Source organism: Chelonus insularis, unplaced genomic scaffold (assembly GCF_013357705.1).
Source record: "Chelonus insularis isolate UGA/USDA-ARS -01 unplaced genomic scaffold, ASM1335770v1 contig_404_pilon, whole genome shotgun sequence".
Taxonomy (NCBI): Eukaryota; Metazoa; Arthropoda; class Insecta; order Hymenoptera; family Braconidae; genus Chelonus; species Chelonus insularis.
Genome location: NW_023276561.1, coordinates 36183 through 56583, shown reverse-complemented (window position 1 = coordinate 56583; position 20401 = coordinate 36183). Strand labels below are relative to the sequence as shown.

The 20401-nt window shown below is 28.0% G+C and overlaps 5 protein-coding genes and 1 long non-coding RNA gene across 12 annotated transcripts; 3 read left to right on the top strand and 3 right to left on the bottom strand.

Annotated features, from left to right (window-relative positions):
* The first annotated feature begins 38 nt into the window (after positions 1–38).
* On the top strand, positions 39–1529 carry Non3 (Ribosome production factor 2-like protein Non3). Its single transcript, XM_035086861.1, has 4 exons — positions 39–218; positions 319–451; positions 522–961; positions 1038–1529. The coding sequence occupies exons 1-4, from the start codon at positions 196–198 to the stop codon at positions 1399–1401; spliced, it is 960 nt and encodes a 319-aa protein (XP_034942752.1). The 5' UTR covers positions 39–195; the 3' UTR covers positions 1402–1529.
* A 36-nt stretch (positions 1530–1565) lies between these two features.
* On the bottom strand, positions 1566–5783 carry GCS1 (mannosyl-oligosaccharide glucosidase). Its single transcript, XM_035086850.1, has 3 exons — positions 5582–5783; positions 5138–5451; positions 1566–5050 (listed from the first exon to the last, which is right to left on the bottom strand). Exons 2-3 carry the CDS (start codon positions 5339–5341, stop codon positions 2813–2815), a joined length of 2442 nt encoding a protein of 813 aa, XP_034942741.1. The 5' UTR covers positions 5342–5451; positions 5582–5783; the 3' UTR covers positions 1566–2812.
* Positions 5784–6311: 528 nt separating this feature from the next.
* Positions 6312–8262, bottom strand: aln (allnighter). Of its 2 annotated transcripts, XM_035086860.1 has the most exons (5): positions 8103–8262; positions 7759–8027; positions 7479–7639; positions 6720–7407; positions 6312–6648 (listed from the first exon to the last, which is right to left on the bottom strand). In XM_035086860.1, the coding sequence occupies exons 2-5, from the start codon at positions 7906–7908 to the stop codon at positions 6418–6420; spliced, it is 1230 nt and encodes a 409-aa protein (XP_034942751.1). In that variant the 5' UTR covers positions 7909–8027; positions 8103–8262; the 3' UTR covers positions 6312–6417. The 2 variants fall into 2 exon arrangements, with proteins under 2 accessions (XP_034942751.1, XP_034942750.1); XM_035086859.1 differs by having other exon boundaries at positions 7759–8113.
* On the top strand, positions 7914–15009 carry Gbs-76A (Glycogen binding subunit 76A). 5 transcript variants are annotated; one of them, XM_035086853.1, is made up of 2 exons: positions 7914–8434; positions 11933–15009. In XM_035086853.1, exon 2 carries the CDS (start codon positions 11999–12001, stop codon positions 14195–14197), a length of 2199 nt encoding a protein of 732 aa, XP_034942744.1. In that variant the 5' UTR covers positions 7914–8434; positions 11933–11998; the 3' UTR covers positions 14198–15009. The 5 variants fall into 5 exon arrangements, with proteins under 5 accessions (XP_034942744.1, XP_034942743.1, XP_034942747.1 ...); XM_035086852.1 differs by lacking the exon at positions 7914–8434 and adding an exon at positions 8973–9044; XM_035086856.1 differs by lacking the exon at positions 7914–8434 and adding an exon at positions 10280–11025.
* A 127-nt stretch (positions 15010–15136) lies between these two features.
* Positions 15137–19956, bottom strand: pip (heparan sulfate 2-O-sulfotransferase pipe). Of its 2 annotated transcripts, XM_035086914.1 has the most exons (8): positions 19384–19956; positions 18937–19082; positions 16665–16732; positions 16380–16586; positions 16224–16303; positions 15772–16053; positions 15512–15666; positions 15137–15432 (listed from the first exon to the last, which is right to left on the bottom strand). In XM_035086914.1, the coding sequence occupies exons 1-8, from the start codon at positions 19449–19451 to the stop codon at positions 15251–15253; spliced, it is 1188 nt and encodes a 395-aa protein (XP_034942805.1). In that variant the 5' UTR covers positions 19452–19956; the 3' UTR covers positions 15137–15250. The 2 variants fall into 2 exon arrangements, with proteins under 2 accessions (XP_034942805.1, XP_034942806.1); XM_035086915.1 differs by lacking the exons at positions 18937–19082; positions 19384–19956 and adding an exon at positions 18112–18397.
* On the top strand, positions 18237–19543 carry LOC118069062 (uncharacterized). The gene is made up of 3 exons (XR_004690573.1): positions 18237–18402; positions 18784–18898; positions 18976–19543. It is a non-coding gene; the product is annotated as an uncharacterized lncRNA (long non-coding RNA).
* Positions 19957–20401: the final 445 nt, after the last annotated feature.

The window sequence follows — 20401 nt, the reverse complement described above, 5'->3', positions numbered from 1 at the left end:
TATACATTTCCTTGAATACAGGTTTTTTACTACAGTACCATTCAATTTATTTTTCGTGTGGTCTCACGGGCAACATAACCTGCAAATTTTATAAATAAATGGGCCACGAGTACGTGAATAAAGTATTATATTTTATAAATTATAAATAATTTATATTTATTAAAGAATAAATATTTAACATAATACTTTTTAAAAATGCCTGTTTTACAAAGAATTGTGTAAGTATATCTAAATTTTTCGTTCTTTCAAAAAATCATGCATACAGAAATTTTGATAACATGGTTATTTAACGTTTATTTTTATTGTTTATTTATTCAGAAAACCAACTTCTCATAAAGGAAAAAAAATAATTCTCAATAAAGAACCAAAATTAGTTGAAGATTTAAAAGAGACAATATTTATTAAAGGCAATACGGCTTCACAATATGTTAATGATGCTATGAAAGACTTGGTAAGATTTTATTAATATGTTAAAATTATAAATGACTTCAATGTTTCTAATATACATATCTATTTTTTAGTATACTATTAAAAAGCCCGATGGTTTAATACTTAAAAAGAAAAATCAAATTATTCCTTTTGAAGATGTAACACCTATTGAAAGGTTTTGCCAAAAACATAATTGTCCATTATTTATGTTCACTTCAAACAATAAGAAACGTCCACATAATTTAGTAATGGGTAGAACATTTGAACATACTTTATTGGATATGGTAGAGTTTGGAGTAGAAAATTTTAAAAGTGTGCAAGAATTCAAAGTTGAAAAAATTGCAACGGGAATTAAACCAATTCTTGTTTTCAATGGTGATGACTTTGAATGCAATCAACAGTACGTTAAGATAAAAAATCTTTTAGTTGATATGTTCCAACGTGAATCAACTCAAAACATACGCCTTCAAGGATTGGAGCATGTTTTAAGTTTCACAGCTAATGATGGAAAAATTTACCTTCGTAGTTACAAGTAAATTTATTTATTATTTAAACTTAATAATTATCGAACTAGAAAACATATAATTAAAAAAATATTCTATTTGTAGAGTTTCATTTAAAAAATCAGGCACGAGAATTCCTAAAGTTGAATTAACAGAGGTTGGACCAAGTATGGATTTACAGATCAGAAGAACCAAGTTTGCATCTGATGATCTATTTAAACAGTCTTGTAGGAAGCCTAAACAATTAAAGGAAAAGAAAAAGAAAAATATCACAGTTGATGGTCAAGGATCGGTACTTGCAACTATTCATGTTGGAGCCCAAAATATCAGGAATATTCAAACTAAACGTATGAAAGGATTAAAAAGACATTCTTTAGAAAACAAAAAAGTAGAGAAACGAAAAGCTGAGGATTCATCAGAGAATCCAAAACAAGCAAAAATTAGTAGTGATAAAATGGATAACGAATAATAAATCTAATTAATTATTTTACTAGATTTAATTCTTATACTAAAGAATTGATTTAAATGTCTTCATATGATGAATAAAAATTAAATGATTACCAACCAAGAAAGAATTTTACAACTATTTAAACCTATAAAATAATTATATTTTATTATTATATTACTGTACGTTTGTGCTAAATAAATTAACTATACAATATATTTGTACACATGCAAATTTAATTGGATATATTTAATCTATATCCAAATACATCATTTCATAAGTGATATATCATCACAATTAACGAAACGCAAATATAACTTGCTTAATTCACTAGTGACGAAAACAATCAAATTTTGCAACTATACTAGTAAATGCTTTCGTTTATTGTAAACCGAATTTTAAAGTATAATTTCTTAATTATTACCTTATAATTAATCTTATTTAGTATTATTCATACATTATTATGATTATCAGTGGTTGATTTTCAAAGTTCCTTACATAATAAATATTCAAGTTTATCTAAAGTATTTTTTTGTATTTTTATGCTTATTCAAAACATTTTATTTCCTTATGATTTGATGATCTTAATATTATTACCATGAAACATACAGTTTTATGTATCCTTTTCACAGCCTGGTTTGAAGAATTCTTTGTTGAAAATAAGAAATCCAATAATTATTGCACTACTATACCGATCTTTAATAAACTGTGGTAAATAAATAATTAATATATATATATATGCATATATACTAGATAAAAATAAAAAAAAAGTGTAAAGTAATTTATTTGGAGTTTCATCATTGCTATCACCAGTAAGTACTAATTATTGTGAATTTAGGAAGTAATTCTATGGATCATTATTTTTATTTTTCTGCTATGATGCAGTCTTATGCAGTTTATTATAAAACTTTTAGCTCATTATTTAATAATAGTAACATAACTATTTGACCCCTAGAGTAATTATTGATCATTAATTGAATTTACAATTACCACTATTGAATGATGAATATTGTTATGCCTAAATTTTTTACAATGTTTTAAAGCGAATATTGAAATAACTTAAATTTTGTTTTAGTGAGAGCCAGCCTCACACGGTTAAAATGAATTATTTTCCATTTTTAAAATATTATTCTTTTTTTGTTATAAAAGAAATTATAAATGTTTTTGTCATTTCATTTTGAGTGAGGCTCATTCCTCGTCATTAACTTGTGCTATTTCTATATTATAGTCATATACGCCAATAAGCAGCGAATTAATATGTATTGAAGCGCATTTCATTATACAATATTAAATGATGAAGTGAAATGATATCTAATTCGTTCCACTTATAAAAAAATTGGTTGATTGTCCGCATTCCTTGCACATTATACTTGATTTTTTACACAAGAAAAAACAATAAAACAGTCTGTCTTTCATCAATACACCTCAAAGATATTTAATAAAGTTCAGCCATTATCATTAGAACTAATGATGACCATCCATTGAACGGATGACTTCCTTTTCCTTCACCATTACTATCGCCGTAATTTTCCCAAGTAAATCCTGTTTTATTGTACTGTGTAAGCATATTTTTTATAATGTTTTCTCTCAGTTCTTTATATATTTTTTTGGCTTTAACTGCATATGGTCCTGGAGTATTAGAATAATAATTCAAAGCCCTTAAAGTTAAGTAATTAATATTTATCCATATTGGACCACGCCAATAGGGTGGATCATGCTCTGTATTATATTTTAAATATAGGGGAGATGTTTTGGCCAGTGATCTTAAACCGAATTTCGTCCATAATAATTCAGACTTTGTTAAATCTTGTAAAACTTTATCTAAATGAGGAGAGTCTGGATCGATGATTTGAAGAATAAACGGAAATAATGATACGTAGCCAAACGATGAATCTACATAACGTAGAACAGGATCTTCTGAAACCACTCTTATAAAATCTGGAGCAGTTGGTGATCTTATAGGTGCTGTTGGTCGTTTGAGTTCAACCTTATCAGTATGTAAGCCGTAATCAGCGTATGATTGACTAGCTGATGACCAGTGTAAATTATTCAATAAATTATTGTCTTTTAAATAATGACTAGTCTCACTGTATTTTTCACTAGAATGATGTAATACATTAGCTAAACGTGCCATCACTCCTGCGGCAAATGCAATCCAACAGCGAAGATCTACGTGTCTTTCATCAATATTCGGATGAGAAGCACGTGGATAATCATCTAAACCTGATGTCAGAGTTTTTGGATTCAATTCTCGATTTGTCAAGCTATCTCGACCTCGCCATCGATAAGTTCCTGGCATATCGCCCACTTGTGTTGTATTAAACCATTCGAACCAAGCTTGCAATCTTGGATATAACTTATCAAGTAGTTTATAATGTCTATCTAATAATTCACTTTCTCGAGTATTCAATATATATTCGAGAGTTAAGAAAAATGTCGGCGGATTTGCATTGCTGCTTAATTGAGTAACAAACTCTTCAGGTACTTTAGCTAAAGCCTCTGATCCCAAAATCATTTCTCTGGGTATCCAACCTTCTGAATTCATGAGATCAAACCAATGGCTAATAATATCTAATTCAATATCCAAGTCCCATGTTGATATAATAAGGCCATGGAATCCTTCATCCCACAGGAAACCTCGCGGGAAAAAACTGCGGCTCGGAACTGCTGTGTATAACGGAGCTTTCCAATAAGGTACTGGACTTTTTGTATAAACACTCTGCACCTGTGCACTTCCATAAAAGTATCCGATAGATCCAATTAAATTGGAAAATGCTAATTTAGCATATTCTATCGCGTCTTCTTTAAAACCTTTTTCTTTTAATTTAAATATTCTTTCGAACTTATCATTGAATCGTTTTCTCTGTTCGTTCAGAGCAATATCGAAATTTTTTCCTGTTAGTTTTTCTTTACGCAGTGGAACACTGCCAGATTCAAAAAGAACTTCAAATTCAAATGGTATTTTAGCTGTCACTTGAGTTGCACAAAAATTGGGATCAGTCTTTTTCCCTTCTGAATCTAAAGGCAATTGATCGCCTCCTAAAACTATTCGTTTAATATTCGAACCTTTTTGAGAAGCTAATCTTAAATTTTGTAGTATCGTTTCTTTCACAAGATTTAGGCCAGGAGTTACAGTTATTAAAAATGAGTGCTCTTCAACTGTCCCCTTTATTGGATTCATACTGAATCTGTATGCTCCCAAACCATCAGTATAACCTTCCATCCCTGAAAGTCTATTATCAGCACCAAGTGAGGCTTTAATATTACCAGTAGATTTATCCTCAAGTGCTGAGTAAAATATAAAAGATATTTCTCCAAGATCTTTGATCTTGGAATTTCTTGGAGATACTCCAATTCTTGCAGTCCAATCACCTCCATGCCTACCACCAGGCTTCTTTACATACGAAATATTAATTAGCAAGTCACCATCGTATACTTGTTGAATACCAAAGGTTTTTCCATCGTGTTCAAACCAACCATATTTATCTAATTTATCTCCCTGCTCACACCAATGCCTAAAACTTTCACCCCCTTGGCGTAAATTATGAGGCCTATACCACATTAATCCGCTCACTAGTGACTGAGGATCCCTAGTTTTCATTCCAAAATAAAGACCCGGTCTATAAGACCCCCAGTAACGATCTGCCGTATCTAATCCATTAATCGAAACAAGCTGTCAAAGAGAATAAAATTTATTTTATTGTATCCATATGTTCATCATAGCAATGATATTGATCGATATTAATATAAAATATTTTACCTTTTCTGAATCAAATGGTGTATTAACTCGTGTTTCTAAATATCCTTTGTATCCAAACCACGCAGCAACAAGCATGCAAATTAATGTCAATACTGAATTCATTAAATTCATCTTTGTGGATTCAGCTTCTTTTTTATGACAAGCATGGTTGAGGTGTTTATTTTTTGCTTTGGGCGTTCGCTCGTGTGACTTTGATTTCACCATTTTTTATCCAAAATATTCTGTTAACTTATTTTCCTTTAATAATATTTTAAGGTAATGATTATTTACAGATGATAGCTATACATTGAAAGAACTTTTCACTATTTATTTATCTGAAAAAATAATATAATTCAAATTTAATATTATCAAGATTAGAAGTAGAAAGAATATTTCAGAATAATAAAATTATTTTATTCATTATTTTACTTTTACTTCTACTAGAACAAAAAAAGCAATACTTACCAAAACGAAATGCATTCCGTTTGTCTATCGACTTGATGAGTTTATTTGACTTTTTAGATAAAAATTGATTACAGAAGCAACCGAGCGTATGAAAAATCTCTACACAGAATGTCGTTTATCTCTCACTACAATATATATATATAATACGTATACACGTTTTATAAAAGATTGTTCAAAAAATTAACCACCTGAATACGATGTTGTAATGTATATAAGATACTTTATATATACGTACACATATGTATACATTGCATGAATAGAGTTGGTCAAAAAGGTAACATGAACTATATCAATAAAACTTTCCCCACCACTGCATTTTTGCAAATACATTACGTAATATAGATTTTTGGAGCATGTGTAGATTGTTCGCAATGGACGATAATAATAATGTATCCTATCTTATCTACTTCCGGCAATAAAAAATATACATTTCCTCTGCTATCAACTTATCACAATACAGTTATGTCAAAGAAAGATATGATAAAAAAATACGATAAATTCACCTTAGAGGTGAATGTCTTGTTCTAATTTGTATGCTAAAAAATCTATCAAAAGCTGAAGATTATTTTTTTTTTCATGAGTTATTTTCAAGAAAAACACATGTTCCGTTTTCTTTTTTGATAACTATATTTTAAATTTTTTAATTAATATTAATAAAATTTAAATACTACATTTTTTAACAAAAACAATTACTATGTTTTAGCATTAAAATTCTTTTACGTGACTAGAATAATACTGGATATTTACAAAAATGTATTTATACATTAATGGCGTAAAATAATCATTCATTAAATCTAATAAGGCCAATACTCATAAATTGTCAGTCAATATGCAATTTACATTAATGATGCATATTGTCTCTCCATTTCTGTAAGCATATTATAAAGCTTAGTCTTAACAGCTAATGGGACTGGTGCACGTGGACGATATCCTACATCTCCATGAGGATTAGCACATTGTCTTAAAAGAATTGCAAGACTACCAGTCGTTGTTCTAGACATTAAAAGGCCAGGAATCATTATTGTACCTGAGAGTGTCCATCCCAAAAATATTTTTTCACAAATAATCTAAGAAGAATTTTTTATAATTATAAAAACCTATTTGATTTAATATTGTAATTATTTTTATTTAAATATACCTGAAGATTATCATTAACGACTGGAGATTCACAACGTTTATTTGTAGAACATACCGATCTACAATCAAAATAATCACAGTCTTCATGTTTAATGCATGTTTTTCCATCACCAGTGAAACGACCAACAATACTTTTAGGAAAAACTGCATCAAGATCAAGGAATTTAAGTCGTTGGTCACCATATGGAATCCCGAAATGATTAATTTTTACATCACATAAATAAAGTGATTCTGGAAAATTGTTCTGTAATTCATCAACAAAATCCATTATCATTATAGCTAATTTAAGTCTTATAGCCCATTCACGAATTGTATCTAACTCCGTTAGAGAATTTGATGGTATTTTAAGAGGTTGAACATATTCAACAGCATAGAAAGATCCACAAGTTCCAATTAAACGAGGAAAAAGTTCTCTATCTTCATAAATAATTGACATAAGATATTCATTCTCTTGTAATAACCTCCATATATTTTCCATTTCAAATTCTCGTCTTTCTTCATCAGTTTCTTGATGACCTAATCGTAGATGACTTAATTTCTCCAAATGTCTCTGACTAATTGTAATATTTAATCGATTATAAACTAAATCACTTATCATTTTCTCAAATTCATTCTCTGATGGATAATGTTTGTTACCATAAGTATCTACCCAATATAAAGCTTCATATAATTCTTTATCTGATAATTTTCTGAAAGCAAAATTTATTCTTAGTTCATTTTGTTTTTTAATTTAATTAAATTATTAGGTGAATTATATTACCTAGATGTTTTAAAAACAAGTTTTGTCGTCTCCCAACTAGCAGAAAATACTGCTTCTTTACCAGAGTGTAAATTTTCGCATGCAAGTGAATGAATACTCTGTTCTGAACATAATGGTTCACATAAAACGCCCATGGCTTTCCTATTTCTAAAGTTCTTACACTAAAAGAACATTTATAAAGGATTTTTATTTGAACAGATGATTAAAAACTTCCATTTTTTAATTTAAACACTGATTATTATAGATGATTAGATAAAATATATAAAAACTATGATATTACCACTGTCGAAACATGATGTCGAGCCTCAAGATTAGTGCAAACAATTCCCCAGTGATACAATAAATAAACAATAATAAAAAATGTTAGAAAAATTCCAAAAGCCACAAATTTATGATGATAAATAAATCCTGGAAACCGACGAATGTTCATTCTTGATTAAAGAGTATTCTCTTGACAATGCATTCTTTAGCCAAAAAATTCGAAGAATTTACAATTGAACATCGAATTTTCAACAAAGCATGTTAAAGTAAAAAACTATGCCATTGTTACTGTAAAATAAATAAAAAAGATGGATTTGTAATATGTTCAAACGAAATGTTTACTATTCATATATAGAAAATTACTGCAGTATAATTGCGGCAAACATGTACATTGCGTGCTCATGCATTGCACTGCAAAATTTGCATGTACACATGCACACGTGTATGTACATATTGTTGTACACTGTACAGTACCGGACATAAATGCTGTGTGATTTTCTGTAAGACGGTATAGGGAAATCACATGGATAACCTTTAAAAAATTAAACAGCATTTATGTCCGGTACTGTAATACACACTATATATATGTAGTGTGAAAAAACACTTGCTGTGGATAGATGTTACCAATAAAATTCACTAGATGGCTCTAGTCGATTATTTATCTCTTGTGCATATATTTTAATTATTTTTTTGAGGTAAAATTGAATTGTTTGTACAGATTTTTGATTGAATGATGACGAGAAAAATATTATTGTCATCATTATATTGATTATATTGTGAGATATATATATATATATATATATAAAAGTATAGATATATTTTTAATAATGGAGAAAAATAATCCCACTTTGAAGTTCAACGTATACATGAATCAGTTTTGTTTATTTTTTAATTATTATATAATTTTTAAATAATTCCAACGTGTAAATATATAAATAGAAAAAAATAATATATATATAGATATGCCCAAATCTGCACCTGCGTATTACGCACAATTATGACCTTGAATGCCCTTGTTGGAATGGCATGGCGTACTCAACAACCCACAAGAGGGTCACTAATGTTGTCGTACAAACATCGTCGAAGATGCTCTTGTACACCTGAAAAATTGCCGGATTAATATGTTTAGTAATTATGATAAAGAGTGGTACAAAAAAAGCTATAATCAGTGTGGTAATATTTATATTGTTTTTGTGAAAGAATATTTTTTACTGATACCAATTTCTGGTTCAGATCATTTGTGGATCCTCTATTCGAAGCTGAAGAAACTCCAATTATTTTTCATCTTGATTCTACAATTCTTGAGTACGTTTTATTTTTTATTTTACAAGAAAAAAATGAGTGATTTTAACAAGATTTCAAAAATATACTCAACAAGTACTCACGCCAATTTTTCTGAAATTTTTAATTTATTTACGTTCTAAAAGTATTTCAAATAATATTAATATTATCATTGAACAGTAATGTGCTATAGATTAAATGTAATGCTAAACAAAGATTATAAAATTTATAATTTTTTTTTTTCAGTAAATCTTTTAAATTAATAGTTTTATAAAGTGTGAAACAAATATATATTCTTCTACGTATCATGATCACGCAGCATCCGGATGTTTCAAATGAATTATATCCCTCAACTTCGTTCTCTTTTAAGATATCGATGCAGACTTTCTTTGCTATGGAATATTCCGTGATAGTTGACATACTATATAATCAACTTAAGAAAACGTTTTACAAACGTGTATTCCAATGAGATAACTGATATAGGCAGCTTTAAAACCGGTCAGGGGATTTTCTACACTGTCTGGAGTCTAGACTGAGATATGCAACTGAATATTATATCTATATATCTATATATACATCACTAAATCTGTATTCATTGAAAGAAAAAAACAGAAACAATAGTATTCGTATGATTGACAGTACAATCTATTTTAATCATTCAATTTATTGATGTAAAAGTAAAAAGTAATCGTAGTCAATTCAACTTATGATCCATCATAAAAAAACAGATCATTTTTTCATACCAGTTATAAATAGTAAATTAAATGATTTATAATTAAACTATAAATGAATTAGAAAATATTAAAGTGTGAAAGTTTATAAAGCTCAGGATGTTCTATTTCCAGCAATCGTCTTCATTTTAACTGATCTTTGGCAAATGTCCACGTAGCATTTTTTTTTAATTGTAGTTAGACGTCAGACAGTCACATACTCCACTTTAAGCGCGTGGGCATTTACCATCATACATTGGTACATACATGCGTTAAGAGAGTTTGCATGCGGTATAGATCTCTGACCTAGCGTCCTTTTCTTCTATTTCTTCTTCATCTTTTAACGTTCAAAGAATCTATTTTTGAATTAAGCAAAAGGTCGTGATAAAAATGAAACATTACGTAGTAATATTAACATAAAGTTTACTATTTTATTTTGTAAATAATGTTCTACTAACAAAAACAAATTGTTTATTTTATATTGATTTTAAGTTGTTAAGTTTTTAAAGATAATAATTAAAAATTCACTTTATTATGACTATATAAATTAATTAATTTTAATAAAAAAAAAAAACAAAGTAATTTAACGCACAAAAATAAATAAATAAATGTTAGTTTTTGTACTCAATTGAGAATCGGTTGCTAAGTGATATTGTAACGGGGCCCTACAGTCGGGGGTATCAACTTCTTTCTCCACCATTTAACTTAACTTGTCAGAGGAGCAGTTCTTCGGACCAACATCAGTTTAACAGCATACGTCAGTGTGTGCAGTAAGCTTAAAGTTGGTGCTTAGACTCAAAACTTATCATTCGAATACGCTTTGATATTATATAAAAATATTTTCGTAGTTTATTGTTAATTATTATAAAGAAATTTTCATTACGTTGAAATTGGATAATATTTTAGAATATTTTGATTTACATTTAAATAAATATAGTAATAAGTTTGAAGTAAAGTTAAATACTGCTACCTTCTAAAGTGAGATCATTTTTCTCGAGTACCTTGACACCAGAATATACTTGCATCCATCATAATTTTTTACAATATGGACCATATCAATTTTAATTAAATATTAAAATTCATCTTACCAGTTGAAATAAAATTTTTAGTATCATTTCCATTGATTATTATAAAATCTTTAATTAAAAGTTGTTTGTTTAGTGATAAATCAACAAGTGTATGCTTAATTAAAGTATATATCAATTCATGAAAAGATATGAACTGACATTATTATAATTACAATGAATTAATTGCAAGGTCAAGATCATCAATCCATCGATGAAGAAAAAAAAATTGTAATTAATTATTAATGTAGAAATTTTCAATTTTCATGTTATGTCTAGTATTAATATATAAATTTACAAATTAAAATATCAGTTAATATTAATGTGTAATTTTTAAAGTTTTTAATTGGACAAAATTATGTTACCATTTTTGTGAATGAAACAAATTGTTGTTAAAAATTTATCGTATACAATCTGGATAAAAAATGTATTGTATGGATTATAGGATTAAAATTTGTTTTTGTAAGTCTGAATAACAGATTATGTTACATAATTTTGAGTTGATTGGCTTTTTATATAGTATATTCTACATTTTTTAAATCAATTGATTTACATAAACATATCGTGAAAGAGACAATTGATGCTAAAAAGTCAATGACTTTGTAAAATAAGGTAATAGAATGTGAATTTTAATCAATTTTAATGTGCATATCAATTATCATGATCATGAAGAGGATGATAAGAGAAATGAATATTAATAATTATTGACAATAAGGCCAATTGATATTGATATAAATATTTTCTTGATTCTTTTGATGACGTATAATGATAAAATGCAGATTTTTACAATTTTATAATTAATCAGAAAAGACATTGTATATTGGCAAAAAATAATCGCCTTATCTAACTACGGTGTCTGCTGGTCTTATTATAGAGGACACGAACTGTCTCAGATAAATATTTCATAATAATCACAAGACATTTGCGTGATCAGTCATTCCAATCTTTATGCGTGAGATGCGTTTACGTAGTTGCAAACAAGAGGTTTGTTTTTTGTTATGTATAATTGTTGCCATGTAGCAAAACAAAAAAGTTAGCTATTTAATCTCTCTAGTTTACAATAATACATACATATTTATAATTTACTACATATTTTAATTATTAACTTATTTATTTAATTATTCATTTTTACTTCTAGACAACCGAATCGTTTGTAAAACCATTTGGCGAGACTATTGCCTTGTTTGAAGAACGAAATCGTAAAATGGGTAGTACAGATTCACCTGGAGATGGTCACAGAACTGGACCTTCTGCTTGTGGATTAGTGGGCTCTATCTTTCCTGCTAGCTGCCGGGGTCGTGCAGAGGCATTTGCTAGACGCCTTCATCATCGATTAACATCATTAAATGATACAGATTCTATTTCTACCAATGCCAATAATTCTACTATAACTGTTTCAAATGTCAATGATGATGAAGAAGAAGGTATAAGCTCACCAGATCAAGTTGTAAGTGCTGCAGAGTTGGCAACTCTATTTGTTAACCATTCAGAGCTCTTGAATGCTAATCATCACGATGCCTGTCACTGTACGGTGAATAAAAAGAATGTAGAAGAAAAAAGTAATGATTTAGAATCAGAATATAAATTTTCATCGTCAGTGAACGGTACTACGCCTTCTGACGACGATACTAGTGAGACTTATTACGATCTTCAATCATCTGATGCTGATCGTACAGAGTTTTTTGATACTGTTAATACATTTGAAGGTGATAAAATTTTACATACATCTAATCAAATGAAGTCTGATTATTATAAATCATCATCCCGTCGGAAAATTGATTCATGTGATTTAAAGAAAATTGATGATACATCTGAATCAAGCTCATCGATGAATGGTCATATTAAAGGAATAAATGAATTAGGACTAACATCAAGCGCTAATTGTAGTTTTGATGAAACATTAAATGACATTAATAGTTCTTTAGACAACACTTCATTAAGTTACGAATCTCTTCAAAATACTTTTGATGAAAATACAACTTCCCTTGATGATAATTCATTGCCTCTAACAACTGTTTCTTCCGAAGAGCATAAACAAACGATCTCAAAATCATGCTCAGATTCACTAATTACTAATAGTAATATATCAATACCTGTCTTAGATATTACTCCAGCTACATCAAATCATAAAGTTGATGTCGAAAGTAATTGTTTGAAAAGAAATGAAAAAACTGAAGAATTAACTTGTACATCTGATGACTCAGGAACTGATTTGACTGATGATGATAATTCAACATATAGTAGTACTATTGATATTCCTGGAGCACTTGTAATTGAATGTCCTTTAGAACGATTACCTGTAAATACAGTTCAAAATATGATCAAAAATGAAATAAACATTAAAATTGATGAACATTTTAATAATAATGAAATTAACGTACCACAATTATGTGAAAAAATGTCCACAATATCTTGTAATCGGTCTGATAATAATGCTGGACAACTAATTGTAAATAATAAAACTGACCAAGAGCACAACATAAAAAAAATACAAGATAACGACGATAATAAAATAAATAAAGGGAATAATGAAGCAGAGATAATTAAAGATGAGGAGAGAATAGAAGAAAAAAAAGAAGATGAAGAGCAAGAAGAAGAAGAAGGTGAAGAAGAAGAAGAAGAAGAAGAGCAACCACAGAGAGTTAGAAGATGTTCATCTCTTAAGACAGGCAAAACTCCTCCGGGTACTCCAGGAAGAAAGAAGATTGTGCGATTTGCTGATGTTCTTGGTCTTGATCTTGCTGATGTAAGAACATTCCTTGATGAAATTCCGAAAGTACCAAATTCGGCATTTTCAGATTTGGTTTATGATCAAGTTTTCTCAAAAGATTCAAGTCCAAATTTTTATGATAACATTTCTTCACGACAATCATTCTTTAGATCAACTTCAGACTCTTTCTCAATGTCTAATAACAATAGCATTAAACCCGATAAAATGTTGGTTCCACTATTTCAGCAACCAGGAGGGCTTCCAAACTTTTTAGATATTGTAAGAGATCGTCAAGTTTGTTTAGAAAATGTGATAGTTCAAGATCCAATATCGATGTGCATTGAAGGAACTGTTCGTGTCAGAAATCTTGATTTTCACAAATCTGTTCACATTAGATATACATTAGACTCATGGAAAAATTTTAGTGACCTTCAAGCGAGCTATGTTAATAATTCGTGTGATGGTTTCAGTGATAAATTTACTTTTCGACTTTATTGTCATAGTTTGAAAGTTGGAGCAAGATTAGAACTCGCTGTTCGATTTCAATGCAAAGGTGCACAATATTGGGACAATAATTTAGATTCTAATTACTGTTTTCAGTGTTTACCAACGAGTTTACCAGTTAGTTATATACCTATTACTTCATCTCATCATAATTGTAATGTTCATGATTGGTCTCCAACTTTTTACTAAAAATTTGATAATTATTTTTCAATCAAACAATTCAATATATTGAACAAAAAAAAATTGTTTTTAACACTCATAATATTCTGAGCAGTAATTGTTTTCTTTTATTTGTTTTATACAAATAAATGAATGGATGTAATGATATTTAAAAGTAAACAAATTGTATATAATTTTAATTTTAAATCCGCAAATTATTACTGATATTTTTTTATGCAATATTTTATTTAGATTTGTAAAAGGAATATAAATTTCTAGTCTTTGATCGTTGAAAAGTTTCAATGTATTAATTCTCTGTTGAAGACTCTGTTGAAGATAGAATTATTAATTTTTCAATCATTTCAACAAATTGTTTTAGCTGATATTTTAAACATTACTTATTAAGATTAAATTATTAAGTATATAAAAGATCATAGGTCTGTATATGCACCATTAATAATGTACTGCTAGCATTATAATTTTTAGAATAATGTAATATTATCATACAAATAATTAATCATTGTTAGTTATGTGAATTATTATCTTAAGTACTAACAAAATCATTACAATTGTTTTACATGAGTACATGAATTACGATATTTTTTTGCTCAAGTATGCGTTCATAACAATGATAAAGTTACACTATACAAAGTAAATGACAACAATAGAGCATTAAATACAGAAAAAATCAAATTAATCCTCGTATTATGGATCGAATGTTATGTATATAGAAAGTTTTATTAACTAAATTTATTATTCGATTTATATATATATATATACCATGTTTTTACGAGACTGATAAAGTGAATAAGTGAATTAATAAATTAATGAATATTAATAAAGGAGAAATTATAATATTTGTAATTATTGTATACATATTAAAAGAATAAATTTCATTATTACAACAAAAATGATGATGATTATTATTATTATTATTATTATTAAAAAAAATAGTCTTTATTAATATCACATGAATAATTAAAAGATAGTGTTTTTATTTTTTTTTAAACTATTTTTTATAAAACGTAGCGTCTTTATTGATAAAAATAAATATCCCTATTCTTATGAACTATTGGCATTTATTTATGTCATGGATAATTTATTAGATAATTTAAGTGCTTTAAATTGTCTGTGTAGCCGCTGTCTACAAAATTGATAGAATTCAATTTCTCTCGTAAAGTTTTTACGCACCATTTCTTTTATTTGTTCACGTACTGGTGGTTTAAATGAATTTTTATTAATCCGTTTAAACGAATTCATTTCATCTAGAAAAATTATTTTAATTTTATTCTTCAAAACAAAAAAAAGAAAACAATATTTTATAAGTTAACAATTTATTCTTACCCCAATAAAGCTCTGTTGCACCTTGAAAAAATTGTGGGATATAATTTTCTAAGACTGTAAGTGTTACATTAACATCTTCAAGTACTCCTACAACAGCATAGTGTTTTTCAACGGATAATTTTGCTCGCTCTAGTGCACCAACAGTATTGAATGGCCTAAATTAAAACACTTTCATAATGAAATATATTCATAATAGAAGTTATCGTAATGTATAAAATAAAATACAAATAAGAATTCATAAGATAGACAAATGAACGTACATGCATTTTTCTCCATGACCACAAAAAAAGAGTGTTTGTCGTCTATGATCACCAATACCTTCATGATATTCACCTTCTATATATCGGCACTCACGATCACCATTCAAAACACAACTTTCAAAGTCTTTTTTGAGCCATTCAGGATCTGGTAGTGGTAAATCCGGAAATATTTGCTTCCTTTCAACATAATACCAGGGTGCACGAACATAATAATACCATGATATTACTCGTTCGACTGGATCGCGCACAACGTTCATGTAAATTGGTTGAGGAAGATTATATCTGTAGTACAATAAAAAATGTTAACTTGTATTAGGATTACTGCTAATGATTACTATTATGTTTATAGCTTAACAAAATAGCTTAGCATAATTGTATCATTTTTATATGTTTTACTAATAAAATTAGTCTTTAATTACATTTTTATCTTAAAATTTCAAATTAATACTCACTCAGTAAAGTTAGTGAAGCATACATGTTTAACATAAACTGAAGGTTCTTTATAGCTATTCACAAGTCTAACTAATTGACGCTGTGAAAAGGAAAAAAAAAACATTAAAAGACTTTCCTGATGATCAATGCCTTTGTTTCTTGATTTTTTTCTCTACCTGTTCGTATGGAGCAAGTCTGATAGTTTCTACACGTTGCACTTGATCTCTATTAAATGAAAAGTTATTTCGTATAGAAAGTCTTCTGAGTAATTGCATAAATGTTTGGGAGCCTACTTTAGGTACTCTATTGAAGAATAGAACATGTTTATCGGCTCGTTTTGTATTATTTAGTAAATCCAAGTCCAATGGTTCCAAAGTATCATACTAAAAAATTTTTTAAAAGTTGTTTAGTTGCTGGTGTAATTTTTTTTTCCTCTAATTTTTGGAAAAAATGATTATTACCGATTGACCAGAAGGTTGCCTATAATACTGTGAAGATAAAATTGCTGATACAGATTGGATTTCTTCTCCTAAAATAATAAAAAATTGTTATTTCATCATCAAAATAGCATAATATAGGTATTTACAGACAATCATTCTACGTAGAATTTACTTTTAATATAATAGCAGGGTAATTTTAAATAATAATATCTAAACATTTGAAACAAGGCAATAAAAAATGCTATTATTTGATTTCTTTTTTTTTGATGTATAAAATATCTAGAATAATTAGAATAATTTAGAATGTTTTATCATTAATTAATGGTTTTCATTATAAAAAATGTATGTACATTAAAGTTTTTTTTATAAATTTCTAGAATACATGATAGTAATTAGTATCTAAGAATTGTTGAAAGTTGCTAAATATTTTCATTGTAGTAATGTGCAGTAATTCAATTATCAAAGAACAAATACTTAACGTTTTATTGAAGAAAGTCAAAACCACTTGTTGGTATTCAATTAAAATGAATAGTTAATTTCAAATTTTACTTAGCTTCTTAACAACAGTAATTATTCTATATTCTTTAATCAACTCATGAAATGTTAGAAATTATAATTCACTTAGAGTGAATGGACATCTCCCAAATAAGTAATGACTGGATCGAAGCAACTGCTGACCCAGAACTTGAGAAAGCGACAGGTATTGCAGTTAAAAAATTGTTTTTTTTTTCTTCTTTCCGGTCTTGAGACTGGATTTTGTCAATTAATTGTTTGGAACTAAGTCTTAGATTGACAGAGAGACTAGGTTTTAGACTTTCATCTTTCCCCTATAAATCTGACACTTATTTGTGACTATCCACAAGAGTTCTAAGTACCCTTACTCAGAGAAATTTCTTTCCGGTGCATTAACCAATTATACCGCTTAATCTGCATAACATCATTTAACTTCATGATTCCGTTACTACCAATTGTTCAATATACAATAATGTATAAATAATTAATATTTTTAGTATCATAAATATTGCTTTAGCATTCCAATTTAAATAAAATATAGAACTGTTTTAAATCAGCACTTGGAGATAATTAAATATTTATAACATATCCATGAATATTTAATTTCATAAAATTAACATTCTTCTAAATTCTACATTTATAATACCTGTGTAAGAGCATATTATGTGATCATTACATTGTTTTAATTTGACCTAATTTACTAAATTCATCATTTTCCCAGAATTATCTGAATAATAATTGTTTATACTACCTGAGAGGTTAATTATCATATATAGATCAATAAATAATTGACTGAGAAACAGTATAAGAAAATCTAAAGACGTTCAGATAATTATCAATATTATTTACAATAAATTCGCAGTAATTATTGATGACAATTAGTTCAACAATGAGTAAGAGATGAGGGAACATTCTTAAATAATCTCTTACATTTCCGCATACTCTCGATCAGTACCTTGAATAATGTTGATCATAACGTACTTTCAAGACTTCCTTCACTACTATACAGTATACCATATCACGTCTACACCGAGAACCGTTGCCCCTAAAGCACGAACTTGACCTTCTGGCAATGCGTACAGTATAACAAGTCTCATGTTGACACGCACAGTCTTACGCATGTTTTTCTTTCTGATTTATTCGTTCTTAATAATCTCACTATGTTTGACAATAATTAAGCTGCCTTACTTCAACAGAAAAGACATAATTGAATATCAAGGTATCAATGTCTTCTTATTTTATAAAGGTAATATAAATTCTTCACTTCCATTATACCTTCATATTATCTGTTTTTGCTCAGTGAATTGTATTGAAATATATATCGTTTAAATTAACGATCTCATTGCTCAAAATGAATGACCATTTAATTACATTAAAAGTTTAATGCATCTTTATAATGATAAATATTAAAGATCTGAAAATTATTAACCATAAATAATGTACTTTGTAACTAATTAAAATATATTTTTCTTTTAAAGATTTAGTTGGTGATGTAGAAAATAAAACTAATTAAATGTGTTCACGTAAAACATTTCATGTGGTTAATTAACAAAGGTCATACATTTTACGCAAATCAACGCAGACGTAGCATTACCGTTACTAATTTAGTCTATGGTTTATTTTTCAGGTTATTTTGTAACGCATTCTATCGAATATTGATTTTATTAAGAAGATAAACCACAAATTATTTATTTATAGCAGCTAAAAATGAATCTATACTAGGATATAATTTTACAACATATGTAAGTATTAAAAAAAATAATTTTTATGATTAACTTACCAGATGATAATTGATTGCTTGAAATTTCATTAACACTAGGTTGTAGTTTTACTTCCATTTCATGCAAACGTGAATGCAGATCTCGAGTATGAAGAAAAAGGAAGAGCGTGCTGGATAAAGCAACCAGAGCAACTAATTCACTTGTCCTATATTATTAAATAATTTATATATGTATGTATATTAAAAATTAGACAGACACATATACATCATAAGGTAAAAAAACATTGGACAGTATTCATACTTAAAAAATTAAACAGTGCATTAATAATTGGAATAAAGTGACAAGAATTTTACGTATGACCCGTTTTCACGAACCGTAAATTTTCATAAATTTATTAAATTAAATCTTTATTATAGATATAATTAACCATAAATCATGAAAATTTTAAAAAAGGTATGATTTTTTTGTAAGATAAAAATGACAGATAAATGGAAGATTAAGATTACCTTTTTGGTACGGTCAATCGTCTTTGTCTCCACATGTTATCTTTGACCATCATTTCAAAACTTTTCATGTTTTTAAATTCCAAAGAAACAAATATATCAATGTATTAAAGAATAAGAATTAATGTTTGCAAAAAAATAAGATAAACTAATAAGGTTAAAATTCACCATAATTATGAAATAAACCAAAAAAAAGTGCTTGGAAATTGAAAATAAAATTCACTTATATTCACTAATAAAAATTATTAGTGCAATTTTGAATAAATTCGCACAATCGAAATATTATAAATTAATCAATTGATTAGTCTCGTCACTACATAACTTTTATTGCACTTCTTTTTATATGATTATTTATTGATTTATTTGAATTTCTATATCAAGTATGGACACCATATTAAATCAAGTATTAAGAGTGATAAAAATATATTTGATAGTGACTTGAAATGATTGTCTGACGTGTAGACTGATCAACGTGCGACTGCAATTTCGCATCGTTCTCCACTCTCTTGTTCATGCAAACTCCTACTCCTTGCGGAAGAATCTCGTTCCCGCTCAAAACAAGACTTTTGCCGGCCCCGTTACTATTACTACTACATACTTCTATATCATCTCTTTTCTCTATAATTCAGGCTTTCTGCAGTGTTGTTACAATTTCATTTTACATATATATTGGCTCTTTCTACCTTTTTTTTTTGATCATTTTATTCTAGATCGTTTCTCCTTTCACCTTGACAGCAATTTTATCAGGTAGAACTTCCTACTTATTACCATTCAATTTATTCACAAAGATAAATTTTGAATCAATATCATATACAAATGTGAGGTATAGCTTTCTATAATTATTTTTATTTAAATATTTCTTTTTTGACTAAACCTAATTACTTTCGCTGTTATTTTACCTAACAATTACGATTTTTTTTAACTTTTAGAATCATTCTTATCAAGAATAGTGGACTAATTAGAATTTATTGAATGCGAATAACTCCGGAGAGTTTTCCACTCTGCCTCAAAAGGAACTACA

What these genes read in the sequence shown, in the direction of transcription:
- Non3 (XM_035086861.1), top strand. Translation starts at nt 196, where the DNA reads ATGCCTGTTTTACAAAGAATTGT. An exon ending in ATGATGCTATGAAAGACTTG is followed by an intron (nt 452 to 521) that starts GTAAGATTTTAT and finishes TCTATTTTTTAG; the next exon opens with TATACTATTAAAAAGCCCGA. An exon ending in ATTTACCTTCGTAGTTACAA is followed by an intron (nt 962 to 1,037) that starts GTAAATTTATTT and finishes TTCTATTTGTAG; the next exon opens with AGTTTCATTTAAAAAATCAG.
- GCS1 (XM_035086850.1), bottom strand. Translation starts at nt 5,341, where the DNA reads ATGGTGAAATCAAAGTCACACGAGCGAACGCCCAAAGCAAAAAATAAA. An exon ending in CACCATTTGATTCAGAAAAG is followed by an intron (nt 5,051 to 5,137) that starts GTAAAATATTTT and finishes TCTCTTTGACAG; the next exon opens with CTTGTTTCGATTAATGGATT.
- aln (XM_035086860.1), bottom strand. Translation starts at nt 7,908, where the DNA reads ATGAACATTCGTCGGTTTCCAGGATTTATTTATCATCATAAATTTGTG. An exon ending in CTTGTTTTTAAAACATCTAG is followed by an intron (nt 7,408 to 7,478) that starts GTAATATAATTC and finishes TTTTGCTTTCAG; the next exon opens with AAAATTATCAGATAAAGAAT. An exon ending in TCGTTAATGATAATCTTCAG is followed by an intron (nt 6,649 to 6,719) that starts GTATATTTAAAT and finishes AATTCTTCTTAG; the next exon opens with ATTATTTGTGAAAAAATATT.
- Gbs-76A (XM_035086851.1), top strand. Translation starts at nt 11,743, where the DNA reads ATGCGTGAGATGCGTTTACGTAGTTGCAAACAAGAG. An exon ending in TACGTAGTTGCAAACAAGAG is followed by an intron (nt 11,779 to 11,932) that starts GTTTGTTTTTTG and finishes TTTTACTTCTAG; the next exon opens with ACAACCGAATCGTTTGTAAA.
- pip (XM_035086914.1), bottom strand. Translation starts at nt 19,451, where the DNA reads ATGAAAAGTTTTGAAATGATGGTCAAAGATAACATGTGGAGACAAAGA. An exon ending in GGCAACCTTCTGGTCAATCG is followed by an intron (nt 16,587 to 16,664) that starts GTAATAATCATT and finishes AAAATTTTTTAG; the next exon opens with TATGATACTTTGGAACCATT. An exon ending in GGTCATGGAGAAAAATGCAT is followed by an intron (nt 15,667 to 15,771) that starts GTACGTTCATTT and finishes GTTTTAATTTAG; the next exon opens with GCCATTCAATACTGTTGGTG.